General features: G+C 34.9%; 1 protein-coding gene across 6 annotated transcripts in view; it reads left to right on the top strand.

Moving 5' to 3' along the window:
* ATRNL1 (attractin like 1) overlaps window positions 1-16,189 on the top strand; it is a 466,156-nt gene that overhangs the window by 141,886 nt on the left and 308,081 nt on the right. For all 6 annotated transcript variants that reach the window (XM_051801056.1, XM_051801055.1, XM_051801059.1 and 3 more), the window contains exon 20: window positions 605-698. In XM_051801056.1, coding sequence (XP_051657016.1) covers window positions 605-698 — 94 coding nt within the window. The remainder of the gene's footprint in view (window positions 1-604; window positions 699-16,189) is intronic.

The following is a 16,189-nucleotide window of genomic DNA, read 5'->3' as shown; positions in this document are numbered from 1 at the left end:
CTTAACATGGAATACAGTAATGATGATGTTCCTGTGATTCTCCTTCTGTTCAAATTTCTGGAGCTTGTAAAGTTGCCTGTTTCTTGCTTCTATGACATTCTTGTTGTAGACTAGTAGTATTAACCCTGTTTAAATGGTTTCAAAGTTCTCTTTTTGTTCACTTTTGTCAAAAGGAAGAATTCAAGTTATATTAGATGTTTTACCAAACATGTGCAATAATACTTTAGGCATTTAAAACTAAATGAATTTCGTCATTGGTTAGGATTTCACCCTGACCAGAAAATACCTATTATTGATAATTTTTTCTCTTGCACATTGAAACAGTAGATTTTAATGGCTATTCTCAGACTGCTGTTATTTATGGTGTGGAGGAGAGCCCTTAATGACACAGGAATAATTGTTAACTCTGCAGAAAATAAACTAAATGATGTGCTAGTGAAATTTCCTGAAAAAACCCTTATAACTGACATAGTAATAGATATATATTTTAAGGCAGCTTGCAGAAAATATGTTTAGGATGAAGTATTAAAATCTATGAAACTTCCTTTAGTTCTAAAGTATGATATGGGTGAAGAAATCTCACTTTTCCATTTTGATTTTACAGCTTGCACATGCAGCGGACATGCAAATATATGTCACATGCAAACAGGAAAATGCTTCTGCACAACTAAGGGAATCAAAGGAGATCAGTGTCAACTGTGAGTACAGTTAAATTTAGCCCAAAGATATTGCAATTCATGACTGGTGTATAATCACTTTTTCCCCTGGTTTTGGTTTTTGTTTTGTTTTGGTTTTATTTTGTGTTTGACCTGACAAATGGTCAAACAGTGGTGAATCTAGTGTTCCTTACATTTCTTAGGAAATTTCAGTATTACTTAGACTTTTGTTAAGAATTACATCACAAATACTGTAATGTTTTGCAGATACTACAGACTTAAAAAAAATAAGTAACGAGAAACTGGATAGCTATCTGTAGTTGTCTTTTTTTTTTTCTTAGGCTTTTAAAAAAATATATTAAGTAAAAAATGTATGTGAAATAGGTAATTATAGTCAGTACATAATAGTCATACACTAAAAGTGTACAGTGTTTCAGACATTTCCCCACATCTTTAAAGCTAGACCAGAGGAATGTGTAGACCTGTCATGGAAAGTACAATTAATATATCTTGTTTTGTACTGGAATAGCTTATTGTGCTTAAAGGAAGAGTTAAAATAGATAAGTAGAGCATAAAACATAGAGTACTAAGAACAATAACGTACTGAAGTGGAGCAACTTGTCAAATAGGAGAAATAACACATTGAAGTTAATTATGAACAGCTTTAAAGATGTTTCTTTCAGTCCATTCTATCCTGTTATTCCATAGGAACCTTATTCCTTTCACAATTGTGGTTATTTTAATAGTATCTGGCAAAAAAGTTATCTTAGCAATGTTGGTTAGAACTGGGGAAAAAGCATATAAATACAACTTATTCCTTTCCAGCAGGGAGAGGGGCCAGAAGGTTGTGTTCTGCCTGCCACAAGGCATCTGCTTTGACCAGATTTGTGAATTTGTCTTTGATACACTTAATGAACTGACTTCAATCCTACCCTTAATGCTTTCCTTGATAAATAGGCAAGAAACAAGAATTTCTGGTGCAGGGGCTGTGTGTATGTTCGTGAGAAAGCTGTCTTGGCAGGTGTACTGTTTCTGTGCCACCTCTGGGACTTTCTGTCCAGACAATTGAAGAGTCTTGGGATGAGACAGGAAATCAAGATTAGGACTAAGCGATGCATTTTTATAATGACAAAAGCTGGAGTGATAATATCTTTAAACTCTGAATTAAGTCTTCACTAAGTTTTTTTTCCCTCTTTTTGTGTCTAAACAGTCAGTTCTAAATGCTAATGAGTGGTTTGATTACCAGCATGCTGTGGACTTATATCAATGCCATTCTACCTCTTTACAAAGAATGGGGAGAAAAAACCTAGCAACTACTCCTCAACCTGAACCATAAAACCCAGTTTGTTTGCTCATAACTCCATTTCTCTATCAACATCCACTTAAGGCATTTTTATAGACCTTTTCCCTAGTCTGTATTTCATGTACCTATGTCTTGCGTCCATTTCATCATTGGTTTTTCCACTCTCATATGGAATTTTGACTCATATGCTTTAGTTGTGCTGCTCAGCTGTATCAGTCTGCTGTCCTGAGTTTGTCTGTTGTACAAAGATTCATTTACTGAACTAGAAAAGGTTTTCCTAGTTATGAATTTTCCTGGTAAGCAATTACAGCAAATCCACAAGACGGAAGAAATGGAAATTTGAATTTTGACTTTTCAAGGGTGAACTTAAAATTGCAATTGCAGACTGAAAATCCCTTGTTATTTTTACACTGAAAATCCCTGGTTTTGTCACATCTGATACAATCCCCTTCTAGATTCATACATAGATAAAAGTCTTATCTGAGGCAAGCTGTGATGTTAAAGCATTTGATATTCCAAATGTTGAGAATGTTGATATGAGGTATTTTTTACTTATTCGTGATGAACCCAGTCTTTGAGTTTTCAGTTTTTTGTTAAACTTTGGTGTGCCGTTTACTCCATTACCTGGGATGTTTCAAGGGGAATTCCAGCAAAATCTGTAGATCTTGGTGGATTTAGCCACTGCCTCTTATGTAACTGCCTGAAAATTTTAGCTTGCTTCTATAAGGACAGGTTACAGCCCTCAGCTAGTTCTCAAAGTGCTGGATCATTAGGTTTTTAAGGAGAACAATAAAATAAAACTCCCACTTCAACATTAAATATATGTTGTAAATGTACTAATTTTCTGCTCTACATGTAGTAGTTATTGCCAGATCTATCAAGGATTTGAGATACTTTTTTTTCTGTAATTCATGTTTCTGGCATCAGTCATTTTTACTTAAATTGCAGCTTTCATTTAAACAATATGTCTAATATCAAAGCTTCAGGACATGACCCAAATGCAGTCTAATGGCTTAAACTCTCAGAAGGCACTTGAAACATTTGAGATCTAAAATTTGAAGAAAAATAAAATGTGGGGGTTGGTAGTATTGTATGTCAATCTCAGCCTTTTTGTTGATTTTTTTTTTCTTTTTTTTTCTTCTTTCTTTTTTTCTGCAGTAGGCTCTCTTTCTCTGCTTTCTCTGCTTTGGTATATTCAGTATATGATATGTAAAGTTCATGAGGCTCTCTGGGATCTTTCAGAGTTGCAGGCTCTCTGTAAATGAAACTACATTTTTTGTAATGATTGTTACTTCCAAACATTACATTTTATTCAGGAAATTGCCCAACTTTGTGAAGATAGAGAAGAACTAGAGTCTAAATGTCCTGTATCATTCCTAGAAGGTAGTGTTCTTAGGAAAGAAAGGAGAATGAGGTAGTGGCTAAGGGAGCAGCTGCAAGCAACTTACAGAGACATTTTGGTACTTTATTGTGGGTCAGTTTTGAACGTGTGAGATCTGGAGGACACTGCAATATTGGTATTGCAATGTAAAACTGGCTATGTTAGCAAGATATCTCTTGCCAGAAGCTGCATTAAAAATGATACCTGTGATTTTCTTAGGTGTTCTGTTCCCATGAAATATGCCTTTTGTCTTTTTGAGTTCAGTACTAATTATCGGGAAAACAGGAAGTGGTTTGGGCATGAGGGTTTGTCTTTCATGAGAATTAAGTAATTTTACTCTTGGTTTCTAACTTAGGATCTTCCATAATTGACTAAATATGTCTTTTGATTTGGCAAGCTCAACAGAACCAGAATTCTCTCAGCACCGGGATTCAGTTTTTTTCTAAGGGTTTTCATAGTTGTTACTTCCTCTTCAGGCTACTTCCAAAAATGCAAAGTGCAGAGCAAAACTGATCATTGTTACAACTTTTCAGACATTCTTGGCTGTAAAATAGGAATGTAAGCAATGTCCCTGTCTCTTCTGCCCAACTGGTTTATGTTATTATGCATGCTGGATATAGATTTAATTAAGTTATATCTGCTTGGTTTCCTATTTGAAAAATATACTGTGCTGGATTTTCTTTCAAAATAAGTGAATCAAAATACCTTGTTTATAAAAATTGTTCCTCCAGTGCCATGGCCATGCCATTCAGTGATTGGCATTTGAATAATTTGTTTTTCTTGGTGCACGTTATATCAGTGAAGCAGTGGAACAGGGCAGGCTGCCCAAGTCTTTTACAAATGACATGCCAGTGAGACCCATTTTGAATTCCACTGCTCAGGATGCATTTGTTATAAAATGCTAGTAATTTTTGGTGCCGAGTGTTGCTATAGTTGCAGTTGTGTAGGGATGTACAGGTAAGGTAATGCTTCTATGTGCTATTTTTATTACAGTAAAGTAACATAGCTGAAAAGAATAGATAAGTTTGCAAGTTTTTAAGGTCTGAAATAGATCCATAAAGATTTGAAGCTAAATATAAGCTACAGACAATCATACTGTCCTCAGTTAGATATTGAGTCTGGACTGAGATGAATTTAGGAGTGGGAGTGATGCTAATGTTTACCTGTACAGGAAAAAGAGAAACAGGCATAGACTGTGTCCCATTGGAGAGTTACTGGGAAGAAGAGAGGAAGGGAGGTCATGACTACCATAAAATTGCTTTATTGTTGAGCCTGATTTTCTGTTATCCAGCAAAGTTATAACCTGAGTTTCTATGCTTGTTTTTAGAAAGAAGGAGGGGACAAAAGACCTTGTTGGTTAGGCTGACTTTACATCTTGCCCAGGGCTACCTTTAAAGCAGAATTGCACGTATCTGCATAGCATAATGTTTTACCATAGTCTCAGACAGTGTCAGAATAGGTTGCAAAGACTTACAGTTTAAGGAATTTCCCCTCACTTCCAGTTTAAGCTGTTGAAAATGATGGGGCTGTGCTGCATTGCATCCTTCAGGATGTGCAGTGAAGACAGCTGGGAATACTCCTCTGTGTCCAGGACTAGAACTGCAGTTAAGAGTTAGTGAGGCTGAGTAATATCAATCACATAAACCAGAAATCAGTATGAACAACTCTTCTTATAAAGCACCAGCCCAATGGGAGAGGTGCTTGCAGTTGCACCATCCCTTGGTATTGCTTGAGAAAATGTAAAGAGACTGGAGAATTTCTTGTAAGATAGTGCTGTTCAAATTCCAGAAAAAACTTCTAGGAGGTTGCTGACAGTGGAGAGCAAGTTCTTTGCAACATATGGTTCTACCAGCCATTTGTCTCTCCTAATCTGCATAAACATAATACCCCCGTAGTCAATTCTTTGTGTCCATATAAAATGCTGGGGTCTCCAAAAATCATGAATACATTTAGTTTGATTATCATTGTCACTAACTTGGCTAACTCTCTTAACCACGGATATAATTATTCTGTTCTTTTCATGCTGCTGGGTTGGATTATAAACTGTTGTTATTCATGGGAGCCATTATTAACCTCACAAATCATAAATTGCCATGTATAGGATAGCATTTGTGAATCACTCTAGCAGAGTACTTTTTACAGTTCCTTATTAATGAACTGCTGTGATAAAACCAGGCCCTGTGTACCTGATCTAACCATTTTACATCTTCAGTATTCACTCTTACTTGCTGTCGGATTCCAGGTATTTTTCAGATAATAACAGCTTGTCCAATTGTTGTCTTGTATGTCTCACACCTGCCCAGTGAATATTCTGATCCAGCCATTTCTGGCCAGAGAAAGTGTTTACACAGTCAGTCCAATAAATGGCTTTGGTCTGTAACTCCCTGGTCATACAAAACACATCTTGGTGACAGTACAAGTGGCTTAGAAGGTCTCCAACAGTGTCGTCCCATGCCACTTAACTGCAACCTGTGTGCTGTATGGGCAGCTCTGGGAGTTGTTCTGGATTTGGGAATTCTGCGTTGAGCAACTGGGCATCAAACAATTTGGTGGTGGATAAACATCACAGCTCCTGTGTCTCTTTGTGGATTTGGTCTCTGATCCACTCAGTTTTGATGCTTTTCTTGTTCCATTGCATCCTCCTCTTAAGGAGACAGTGAAGTCAGAGTCTTCTCCATGGGCAGTTGTCCCTCTTTGAAGTCTGTTAAATCTTTGTTTACAGACTTTACACCATAAAACTAGCTCTTGAAGGTTGGGTTTTTTTTAAGAATTAGAAAGCTTATTTTTTTCCTAAATCTCAAAGGCGACAATACTTAATCCTCCATCACCTCCTAACCCAAACCCCCACTTCAATTTTTGAAAGTTGGAATATTTGCTGCAGGCAGGGGGGAAAAATAACACCTATTTCCAGTGGCGAATGAAGTTAGTTGGCCCTTCCTACTGCTTTTGTTAAAGATAAGTGGTTCTCTTTATAGAATGAAAAGAAAGTAATCAATGGCTTTTCTGGCTACTCATCCTGCTGTCATCAGAAAAAAACCCTTCTGCTGAGTTGTGACTAAAAAACCCAGATGTTTCAGGGACTTCTTTTTAAAAATTCTGCGATGTACTACTCTATTGTAACTGATTAAATTCAGTGTATGCTGTGTTACAGTAACAACCCTCTACCTCACTATTATTATTGCTGACTACAGCTACTGTATTGAGCTTTGGACAATTAACTATGGAACCTTAGGAGGAAAGTGATATTTCCTTTGTGGAAGGGGAATATTTAAAGGATTTAAAAAAAAAATAAGAATAAACACTCCTACAAAACTTTATGGATGACAAAACATATTCAAAGTGAGAAAAAATGTTACTAGTACAGTTTTTCATGGACTCTGTATTAAACCAAAGGATTTGACATATATTATTCTTTTTGCCTTCATGAAACACAAACACAATGTATATGTACACATTTGAGAAATCAGTGGTATCAGAGTGATTTTAATTTTTTGGTCTTCCTAAGGAGATCTTGGCTGCTGTATGATCCATACCATGAGGTATGGATCAACCTTAAAAATGATTATCAAAATGTTAGGTATCATTATTGGTCCTTTGTGCTGGAAAAGGGCAGGGAAAGAAAGCCAAAGAGTTTCCTGACATGGCCCCATCCTTGCTGATCATAGTCTGTATCAGCACCTTAGACAGAGGCAGCTTTTCAGTTCTAGGGACAGGGAAGAAGGGAGAGAAGTGAAAAGTAGTATTGCTGTCTCCTTAATCAAAAATTTTTTCCTTAAATTAGTTTTGGCTATGTAAAACCATCAATTTTCAGTTGTTTCACAAACAAGCAGGTTCTTTTTATTAGTTTTCAGTTTAGGTATGATGAATCAATCAAAATTTTCAAAGTTGTGACTGAAGGCAAATAAGAAGTCAAGCAGGAGACAAGACTGAATGTCCTTCAGATTCCAGGAACCATGCATCCCTTGACTTCCCTGGACTCCCACTTCTGAGGTGTCTTCTGGGTGTATAGCTCCATCCCAAGGTGTCTTGCTGTTGTTGCCTTGTCTTGCTCCCGCCACAAGCCCTCTGGATTAACCAACTGTTTCTTCCCCTGGTGCAGTGCAGCTGCTCATTGCTTAGAAATGAGCACAAAGTGAGATGTTAAGTAGCAGATGCTGATAGAGTATTCTGGTTGCTACACCTGGAGATATATTACTTGTTTATTAACTTCTTTGTACAGCTTCACCTTTCTCCTGTGGCTTTTACCAGGGATGAAATAGATAATATTTTCTGGTAGAAGCACTTAAATATATTCTAGTAAAAATCCTCAATGAAATTCTTTCCCTGAATCATTCATGGTATTACCATATTGAGGACCTAGCAAGATTATTTTACAGTATTTTATTAGAGAGAAAGGAGAACTGGTTCATTTTCCTTAAATGATTATCGGCACAAATGAGGTTTGGTTGGCTGAACTTTAAAGAGAGTAGAGTTCTATTGTAAAGAGCATTATGATTTAGTTACAGACATTGATTTCAACACACTGAAGTGGTATTTCATTATGTACTGTTAGAATGAAATACTCTGTAGTGGAAACTCCAGTTGTAACCAAAACAAGCAAGAATTGTTGTGGGCCACAGATATATTGATACAGGTATTGTGGTTTCTTCTCATTTGAAACTGATCTGTAAAAATGAGATCATTTCAAAGGAGCCCCAGCTGTTTCTGCACAGAGTAAGTTTTGCATGTTCATGTAAATTCTGACCTTTTTTTGATGTTTGTGGCAGTGGACTTCATGGTGAGCTTATTATATTGGATTATTATTGGATGTCCCTCAAAACCCACCAACCCACCTTCTCTATTTTTGTTGGTTTTGCTTTTTTTTTTTTTTTTTTTTTTTTAAATAAGACAGTATCTTCCTGAAATGACAGCATTCACTGAGGCACAAAGCATTGATTCTCAGTAAATGATGAGCAGCACTTGTTAGGACTTTTGCTTTTTAAATGACTGAAAATATTTTTTTCCATTTTAATTTAAAGAAAAATCCATTTAAATTGAAATGACTAAGGGATTATTTGACCTGTTCTATATTTAGTATGTTTTTATATTACTAATAGCCATCATTTTCTGTCTGAGATAGTTGATTAAATATACTCTGAACTTTGTTAAAATGTTTTTTTTTTAAAACTATAAAATTGTATTTAAATCCAGTAGGAAATATATACAGGAATCACTTAAGTAAATTTGTCTCTTGAACTATCAGGGCATTATACAAATAAAATAAAGCATTAGGATATTCCTGTCAAAATAACTATTTCCCTTACTACTTCAGTATGTGGAAAATTCAAAATATGTGCTTAATGGGAGGTGAGTTGGAATTTAACCATCACAACATATATTCCTTTACTAAATGTAACTGATGTAATACACTCCTCTTACACACTCCAAGTTTTCCTTTTTAAACTGGACATAGCAAGTGTTCAATGAGAATTTACAATGAAAGTAATGTTTTTCAATAGAATCTCTTTTAAAGTTGTCATTTAAAAGAAAATCAGATCAAATGATTTGAAGATGATCCTGATTTTATAATTGACAGTTAACTGAAAATATTAGCTGTTATAGAGTGGTTTTCTGTTGAAAACCAGGTTTGTAATACTACAGTAAGTATTTGGTAGCTTTAAAATGGTTGTCTTGCTGATGCTGCTTAATCCAGCCAATTGATCACATAATTTTGACAAGGACTGAGCAAAGGCTGAAGGGACTGTCTTTGTATGTCTGTTGTCAGGACTTGTGCTACCCAAGTCAATACATTTCAGTGGATATACTTTTTATTTCAAGGGAAAACAGTTTTCTAAGGTAGATCCATCCTGAACATCCCCATTTTCCTTATTTTCAGAGCACAAGTTCAATGTGTGTAGTGATCCAAACATTTTATTCTTTTTAATGAAATAAATCATGAATTTGACAACACAGGTTTTGTGTGTCAGGTTCTCAGTAGATCTACAGTGCTTGTGACTTTTCAAAGCTGTTGAAAATTCCTTCATTATTCTCAGATCTTAAGCTGCTGATAAAATAGTATCCATCGTGCAGTGTAGAACAGAGCTTATAGTTTACATCTGATAGACCATTAGTATGGTAATTAGTAATTGGGACAAGAGTTGTTAGAGTTCAAATAGACATCTGGTTTAATCAATTTGTCATTAAGCTAGTGCAAGTATATAGGAAGCAAGGGGAAAAGAAAATACCATTGTGAGAGCTCACAGCTCTCTTACAAGCTATCAACACATAGCTAAGTTTGAAATTGAAATAGTGCCTCTTTATCTTGCTTGATATGGGTTGCTCAGTACTCAACTTTCACAAAATACCATGCCCTGTTTTTATTTTAAAATCTATTTTCAAAACCTTACAAATAAGTAAAACAAATGAAGCTACACTGTGATGAAAACCGTGGTGATAGATATATCTATCAGCTTCAGCTTGTGATATTTATTCATTTTGTATGCTAACAAAGGGAAGAAAAGCAGGTTTTATACAACAATAAGGAAAGGCTAGGTCAGGTGGATACTGCAGACACTACTTGTTAGAAATCTCCTGGTGATGGAAAGATAACTTTTCTTCTCCCCTTATGGTCTCTAATAGAAGTAATATGCATCTCCCTACTGCTGCTTTCATCTTCTGTTGTCTCTTTCAGTCGATTGTATACCTTTACATATAGATGAAAATTTAGCTGCAATAGTTATATTTCTGGTTTTAAAGTTAGAACATTTTGTTTCACATTGTTGGCAGCTATTAGTTTTATATTGCTTCAGTAGTTGCTGAGAGTGTTAAAAGAATGCACATAAAAGATTAAAACTATACATAGACAGAACTAAGAAATGTGTTTTGGTATCAAGGCATGGCAGTGAGAAATGTCTTACTTCTCATTTCTTTTTCCATGAAGTTTCTGATAATTATATAGGCTGAGCACATCAATTATACAGTGTTAAATCCTGCTTAAAGAGCCCGCAATTTGAGGAGCCTGCAAGTTACAACAGACTTGCATTCTACTGCAGTTGTATGTGCAGACATCTAGAAGTCATGCAGGTTGTCTTATGTGTTGAGTCTTCTTTCCATTTGTTTTTTCCATCTCAACTCTATGTCTGCACTTGTTGCAGAAGAGCCCATGTTCTCACACTTACCCTGTCCCGAGTACAGACAGTGCCAGAAAAAAGTTACCTAGAAAATCGTAGATATTTGAATGGTACTTTAACAATTAACATAAGGAAAAATAGGAGGCTATAAAATCTATATTGCTTGAAGTCCTCAGCAACTATGTTGTGGCTGAAGTCCTGTTGTTTAGTTGATCACTGAAATCTAATGTGACTACCCATACTGTTATTCCTCCTTACTGCAGTTTTGTGTATTTAAGAGGGACATTTGTTACATTCTTGTTTAAAAATCTGGAGATAGACAATCTGGGATAATGGATTCTGCAGGCTGAACATATGTAAACATATATGCTTACATAAATGTTCTTTCTTTTCTTCTTTGTCTTCATTCTTAGCCTGCATTATCATGTGAAAGACATAAAATAATCAAAACTTGAAAAGACAGTAAGTTAAAATAAACATTATTACTGAAAATAGTAGTATCTGTAGTATTTTACCTTTTTTAATATAAACTCAAAACCTCTGAAACCAAAAGTAAATTCTGTCTCATATGCAAGGTATTTTCAGGGAATGGTAACTGATAAGGCAACAACAAGTAGCATAAGACCAATTCTATCGGTACTCACCAGATGAAAGATGATAATGTTTAAATATTAGAAATGTTTAAATATTAGAAATGTTTAAATATTAGAAATGTTTAAATATTAGAAATGTTTAAATATTAGAAATGTTTAAATATTAGAAATGTTTAAATATTAGAAATGGTCCCTTACTCTTTTCTTCTTTTGTACCGAACAATCACCATCAGAAAGTATAAAATATAAATTAAGCTGCGTAACCTTTGCATGCTATTTTTTTTTCTTGTGGATGTATTGAAAAGTAAGTGGTATTCTTTATCTAGCTTACTAGATAATGGGGCTGGGGAGCTTGATTACAAGGACATCAATCCAAGAACCCTGATGATATCCTAAACTTCAGCAGTGAAGCCTGACTGCTTTATTAGATTACCACTTCAAAAGGATTGACAGATTTAGTTCTCCATCTCCATCTATTATTTTTATATTACAAGGAAAGAAATTTTTCAGCAATTTAAGAAAAGAACAAAGTACCAGAAGACACAGTAAATACTTAGCTAGGAAAAGTGTTTTAAATAGTGTCAGGAGTCTGATTTAGAATCAAAGCAAACTTATAATGACATCTGAAAATTTGATCTGCCACAACACTTTTCTTTCAGTGTTGCACAGAGCAATGATAAACTTAGGAATACTGAATTACAGCAGAAGGCCAAAGGGAGAGCAGTGGGAATGGCAAAACAACATAAGAAATCTGTCCGAAAGGGCTCGCTGTCCTGGAAGAAAAGACTTTTGGGCTGCTCACAGAGAAGTGATAAGAATTAAAGGGTAAAGGAACAGTCAGATGTGCTGAAAGAGATTTAATAAATCAGATTTCATAAAGAAGGTTTAACTTAAAAAAAAAATATTTGCCCTGGAAATGAGTTCTTACAAGATCTGTAGGGAGATAAGGGCAGCAATTACTTTCTAACAGATGCTGCAAAATGACTTTCTAATCCTGTTCTCCTTTAGGCCATTTTATCCTCTCTTACGTGTAGTGTTGATTTAATCACAGATTTGGGCCCTGATTCAGATAAATATTGTAATACATGATAACACCTTGTTCCTTAAGTTTAAGAGGAAATATTTCCCTGATTTGGTGAGAACTGGGGAACATATGATTTACTTTTACTTTCCCCTGCTCTTGGGAGGCTGGTTGTTAATTGCCGTGTATGGAAGAGCAACAAGAGTTTGACAAAACAAGTTCACAAAGTCCTTTCCACTCCTGATACTTTGCTTCTCTTCATTCATTCATTTTCCTTCTCTTTATTATTTTTTGTTGGTTTTTTGTACTTGGTAAAGATAAGGGTTTTTTTTGAGAAAAGGTCTTGTTGAAGGTGACAAATTATGATTGTAAGAAGAAAAACATAAATCAAGAAAAAAAATATAAATCAATCTTTCATGTTGAACAAAAAGATTGCCTCCTCTGTATTTATGAATAAAAGAAGAGGTAATAGCACATTTGAACAGATGAACAACGTCACTGCAGTTCAGTGCCAACCACGTATAAGTTAAATAACTCTAAGATTCAGAAGTGGGAATTATGTAAATGCAGTATTTGTGATAGATATGCGTTATTTTAATTTTTTTAAAAAAGAAAATGCTTTTATTGTTCAGTTGTACTTTAGTTTTTTTTTCTCCTTTTTTTCTCATGTATTTATGCCACCCTGATGTGTATAAAATCAAATGCATTTTCCAACCCTGCTTTTAGTGTAGAAAAAGGCTAAAACTTCACGACGTTTTTGTTGTCTTAATGCTCTTGTCTTTTTGTCATTGACCTTTATGAAACCTTTCCTGTGCCATTACTTTATTGCTTTTGCTCTTGCGTTTTTGGAAAATAGTTAACTGTGTGATTTAATAAATCATTTCACATTTGCCCTTCAGAAGCTTTGGTTAGAGCTTTCCCTATCCTCAGTTTTTTAGAATTACTTTTTGTTTTTCATTGTCTAGTCAATGTTCTTAAGTATTTCTACATGGTTAAAGTTATGATAATATTACAGGTTGCTTTTAGACTTAATCGTTATGCCACAGGATGTCGATGGCCTTAATTGAAGTATTTGAACCTGTGCATACTCTCTGCCTGTCCTCAACCTTTGACACGTAATTTCTTCAACCCAAGAATCTCTTGATTCTTTTATCTGTTATGTTTGCATCAGATAAACTTTTCTGCAACAGAAGTAATTTAAGTACTGACCTTAAAATAAATAATGATGAATATTCAGCAAACAGTAGTTCTTTCATTGGGAAAAAGAGAATGAAAGAAATTATGACTAATGTCACTTTGTTATAAACATGGTAGAAGTTAAAATTGAATTATTTCGGTTAAATGCAGACCTAGAAGCAAAAAAGAACCATTGAGTAGTACAACCCAAATGTTATTCTGATACATCTTCTTCCTCCATAGTGGATATATTAAACTATACTCCAGATATATCCAGATTTATGTGTTTCTAAATGGTATATTGTACCTGAAATTTTCTTCTGTTATGGCAGTGGGTTTTATGGTGCACATTTTGTTTTTAAAACAGAATATAGTTGTGAGATATTTCTGTCGCTTTGATATTTTGTCTTTTGAATGTGTGCTCATTTTTATTCCTAATATGAATATTAGGAATAAGCAAATCCAAGATTGCTTGTAAAACCTTTTGCCATTCCAAAGTCACTCTTGAAGTAGAGCTTTGAAATTAGAGGGTCATTTCAGTTATATTTTGTTTAAAAATAAAATTTAGAAAGGAAACATAATATAATCATAGAGTGAATTATTTGGATTTTTTTTTCCACTCTGATGTTCCCAAAAGAGCATTTGCCTCAGAGTGCATCTCTCCACTGGGCTCTCAGTTGATTTCTCTCTCTTGTTTACATAAAGTGTAAGAAGTACTTTGTTTTTCTGGCATGAGGGACCATTTCAGTCACCAGAATTGTGTTTCAATTGACATTAAAATATTTTGCATTTCTAAATTATGGATAATGTTACAAATTATAGCGTTGATTCTGCATAAATTAGAAACCCAATCAGAAAACAAGTGAGAAAAAAGACCTTGGGAATGCAAAGACAACTGAGGATATGGTTGTATTTTAAATATTCTTAAAATCATGTATATTACTGACAAATATTGTAACTGAATTTTTCCTCTTAAATACTAACTTTGATATTATCTCTCAGTTAAAAAAACATTTCACAATATTAAAACCATTGACTAAATTATTGGACTGAGGGGGTTTATTATTCTTTGACTTAAGCAAAATGACTTGGGACAGATTTTCATGCTGGCTAGCAGAACAAATTTAATTCAAACTGAGATGAAAGGCGGTTAATGTAATTGTAGCCTATTATCCTATGCAGGCTTGAGTTAAGAAGCAAACCAACAGACAGCCAGAAAATGATGGATAGAAAATAGAAACGCTCAAGGCTGGTGAAATAGAGACTTGTGAGGGGATTATGCCGTAACTGTTCCCACACAATCTCTGCATTGGTAATATCCCACCTCTACCGTATGTCTGGATTACTCAAAAGGATTTTTGTATGCCTCCTGGGTCCTCTTTATTTCTCTCTGACGTCAAAAAAAGGTCCGAGTTTAGTAAATTTCAGTACTTTGTAATCATGATTTTTTTTTTTCCCTTAATCTACCCTCTTCATCAGTCCTAGGGATGCCATAAAGCATTCTGTTTTCTCTTCCTTCTAAACACCTTTTTCTTTGTTATCACACAGAGTGATGGCAAAGTGGTTGGCCACATAAATAGTTAAAGTGTTTGATCCTAAGCTCTTCTTTGGGGCTCACTGCTAGCAAAAAGATATTATTTTTAGCAGAATATTTGGTTAAAAAGTAGTAAATAATAATCAGCTCTCAGGTTTTTCAACTGTAAGAGTGGCTGGTTTTTTTAACCACATCCTTTGGATAGGATATTTCAGATGATCAGATGGCTTTTTTTAGGACTACATTCTGACAGTTTACCTATTTCTTGTTATTCCATTTATTTTTTGTTTGTTGTTTTTTTTTTTTTTTAATATATATCAAATTTTGCACTGCAAGCTTTTAGAAATCAAAAATACATGTCTTGGTCTCCTCAGAATATCTATAGAAAGGCGCTGAATTTTACAGGAATGTTTCAATAGCTTTGTTGCCATTGGCATAGCCAAGGAAGCAGAGAAAGCACATTCTTTCCTGTAAAATAACTGATCATACCTAGTGCAATACATACATCTCAGGAAACTCTAGCAATATCTCATGTGATGCTTATGAAATACAGGAGATCAATTGCTGCTCAGAAGTCCAGCTAAAGCAGCTGTCTCATAGCCTCTTTGTAGAGAGATTGAGTCTTTGAGATATATGGGCTGGAATGATAAAATAGCTTTTAAAGGAGTCTAGGAGTTAGATTTCCCAGTCATTCCCAGCTGGAATGCAAGAATTTTCTCATCCATTGCGAGTTCTATCACCAGAGCTCTTATAGTACCTAAATAATTTATTTTCTTTTTTCCTTCTGACATTGTTTAGGATGAGATTTTGTGCATTTGAAAAATACTTTATTCTGTGAACTGCCCTTTGGGAAGTCGTTGGGATTACTTAAAGGCTCTGTTCTGTGCTGTACTCACACAGGAGCAAGCACTGCTTTCCATGGCAGTACTCTGCAGCTTGCCTATCAAACCCAATATAAACATTGTTTGAACTGATCAAAACTGACAGAGCAAAACTCCTGTTATGAATTATTTTACAGTACCTTGCTGTGAGGATCTAGTGTCATTTTAGCCAACTTTCTTTACCTTTGTTCCAACCATTCCTTTTAAGTTTCTTCTTAAAGGGCAGATAACTTTTCAAAGAGGGTCGGCCAAGACTGGAAGTGTTGACAGATATAGTATTGTTGTTGCAACATAGTAATATTTATTTCCACTTATCTGGCACTTCATAAAGAAGTATCAGTATCATCTCTGCTCCAGGAAATTCATGAGATTATGTGCTATAATGGACTGGTGGAGATTTGGGCTCTTCATAGGAAAGGGGGCAGGGAAAAGTGGATGTTTGTATTTACTTTGATACTTTCTCCAGCCACCCAAACACTTTTCTGTGTTCTATTCTTAATAGATATTTCTGTATCTCTAGGATTGATATCTTTTT

Source organism: Manacus candei, unplaced genomic scaffold (genome assembly GCF_025592945.1).
Source record: "Manacus candei isolate 608988 ecotype Guabito, Panama unplaced genomic scaffold, ASM2559294v1 h1tg000050l, whole genome shotgun sequence".
Lineage (NCBI taxonomy): Eukaryota > Metazoa > Chordata > Aves > Passeriformes > Pipridae > Manacus > Manacus candei.
This window is presented reverse-complemented; position numbering and strand designations above follow the sequence as displayed.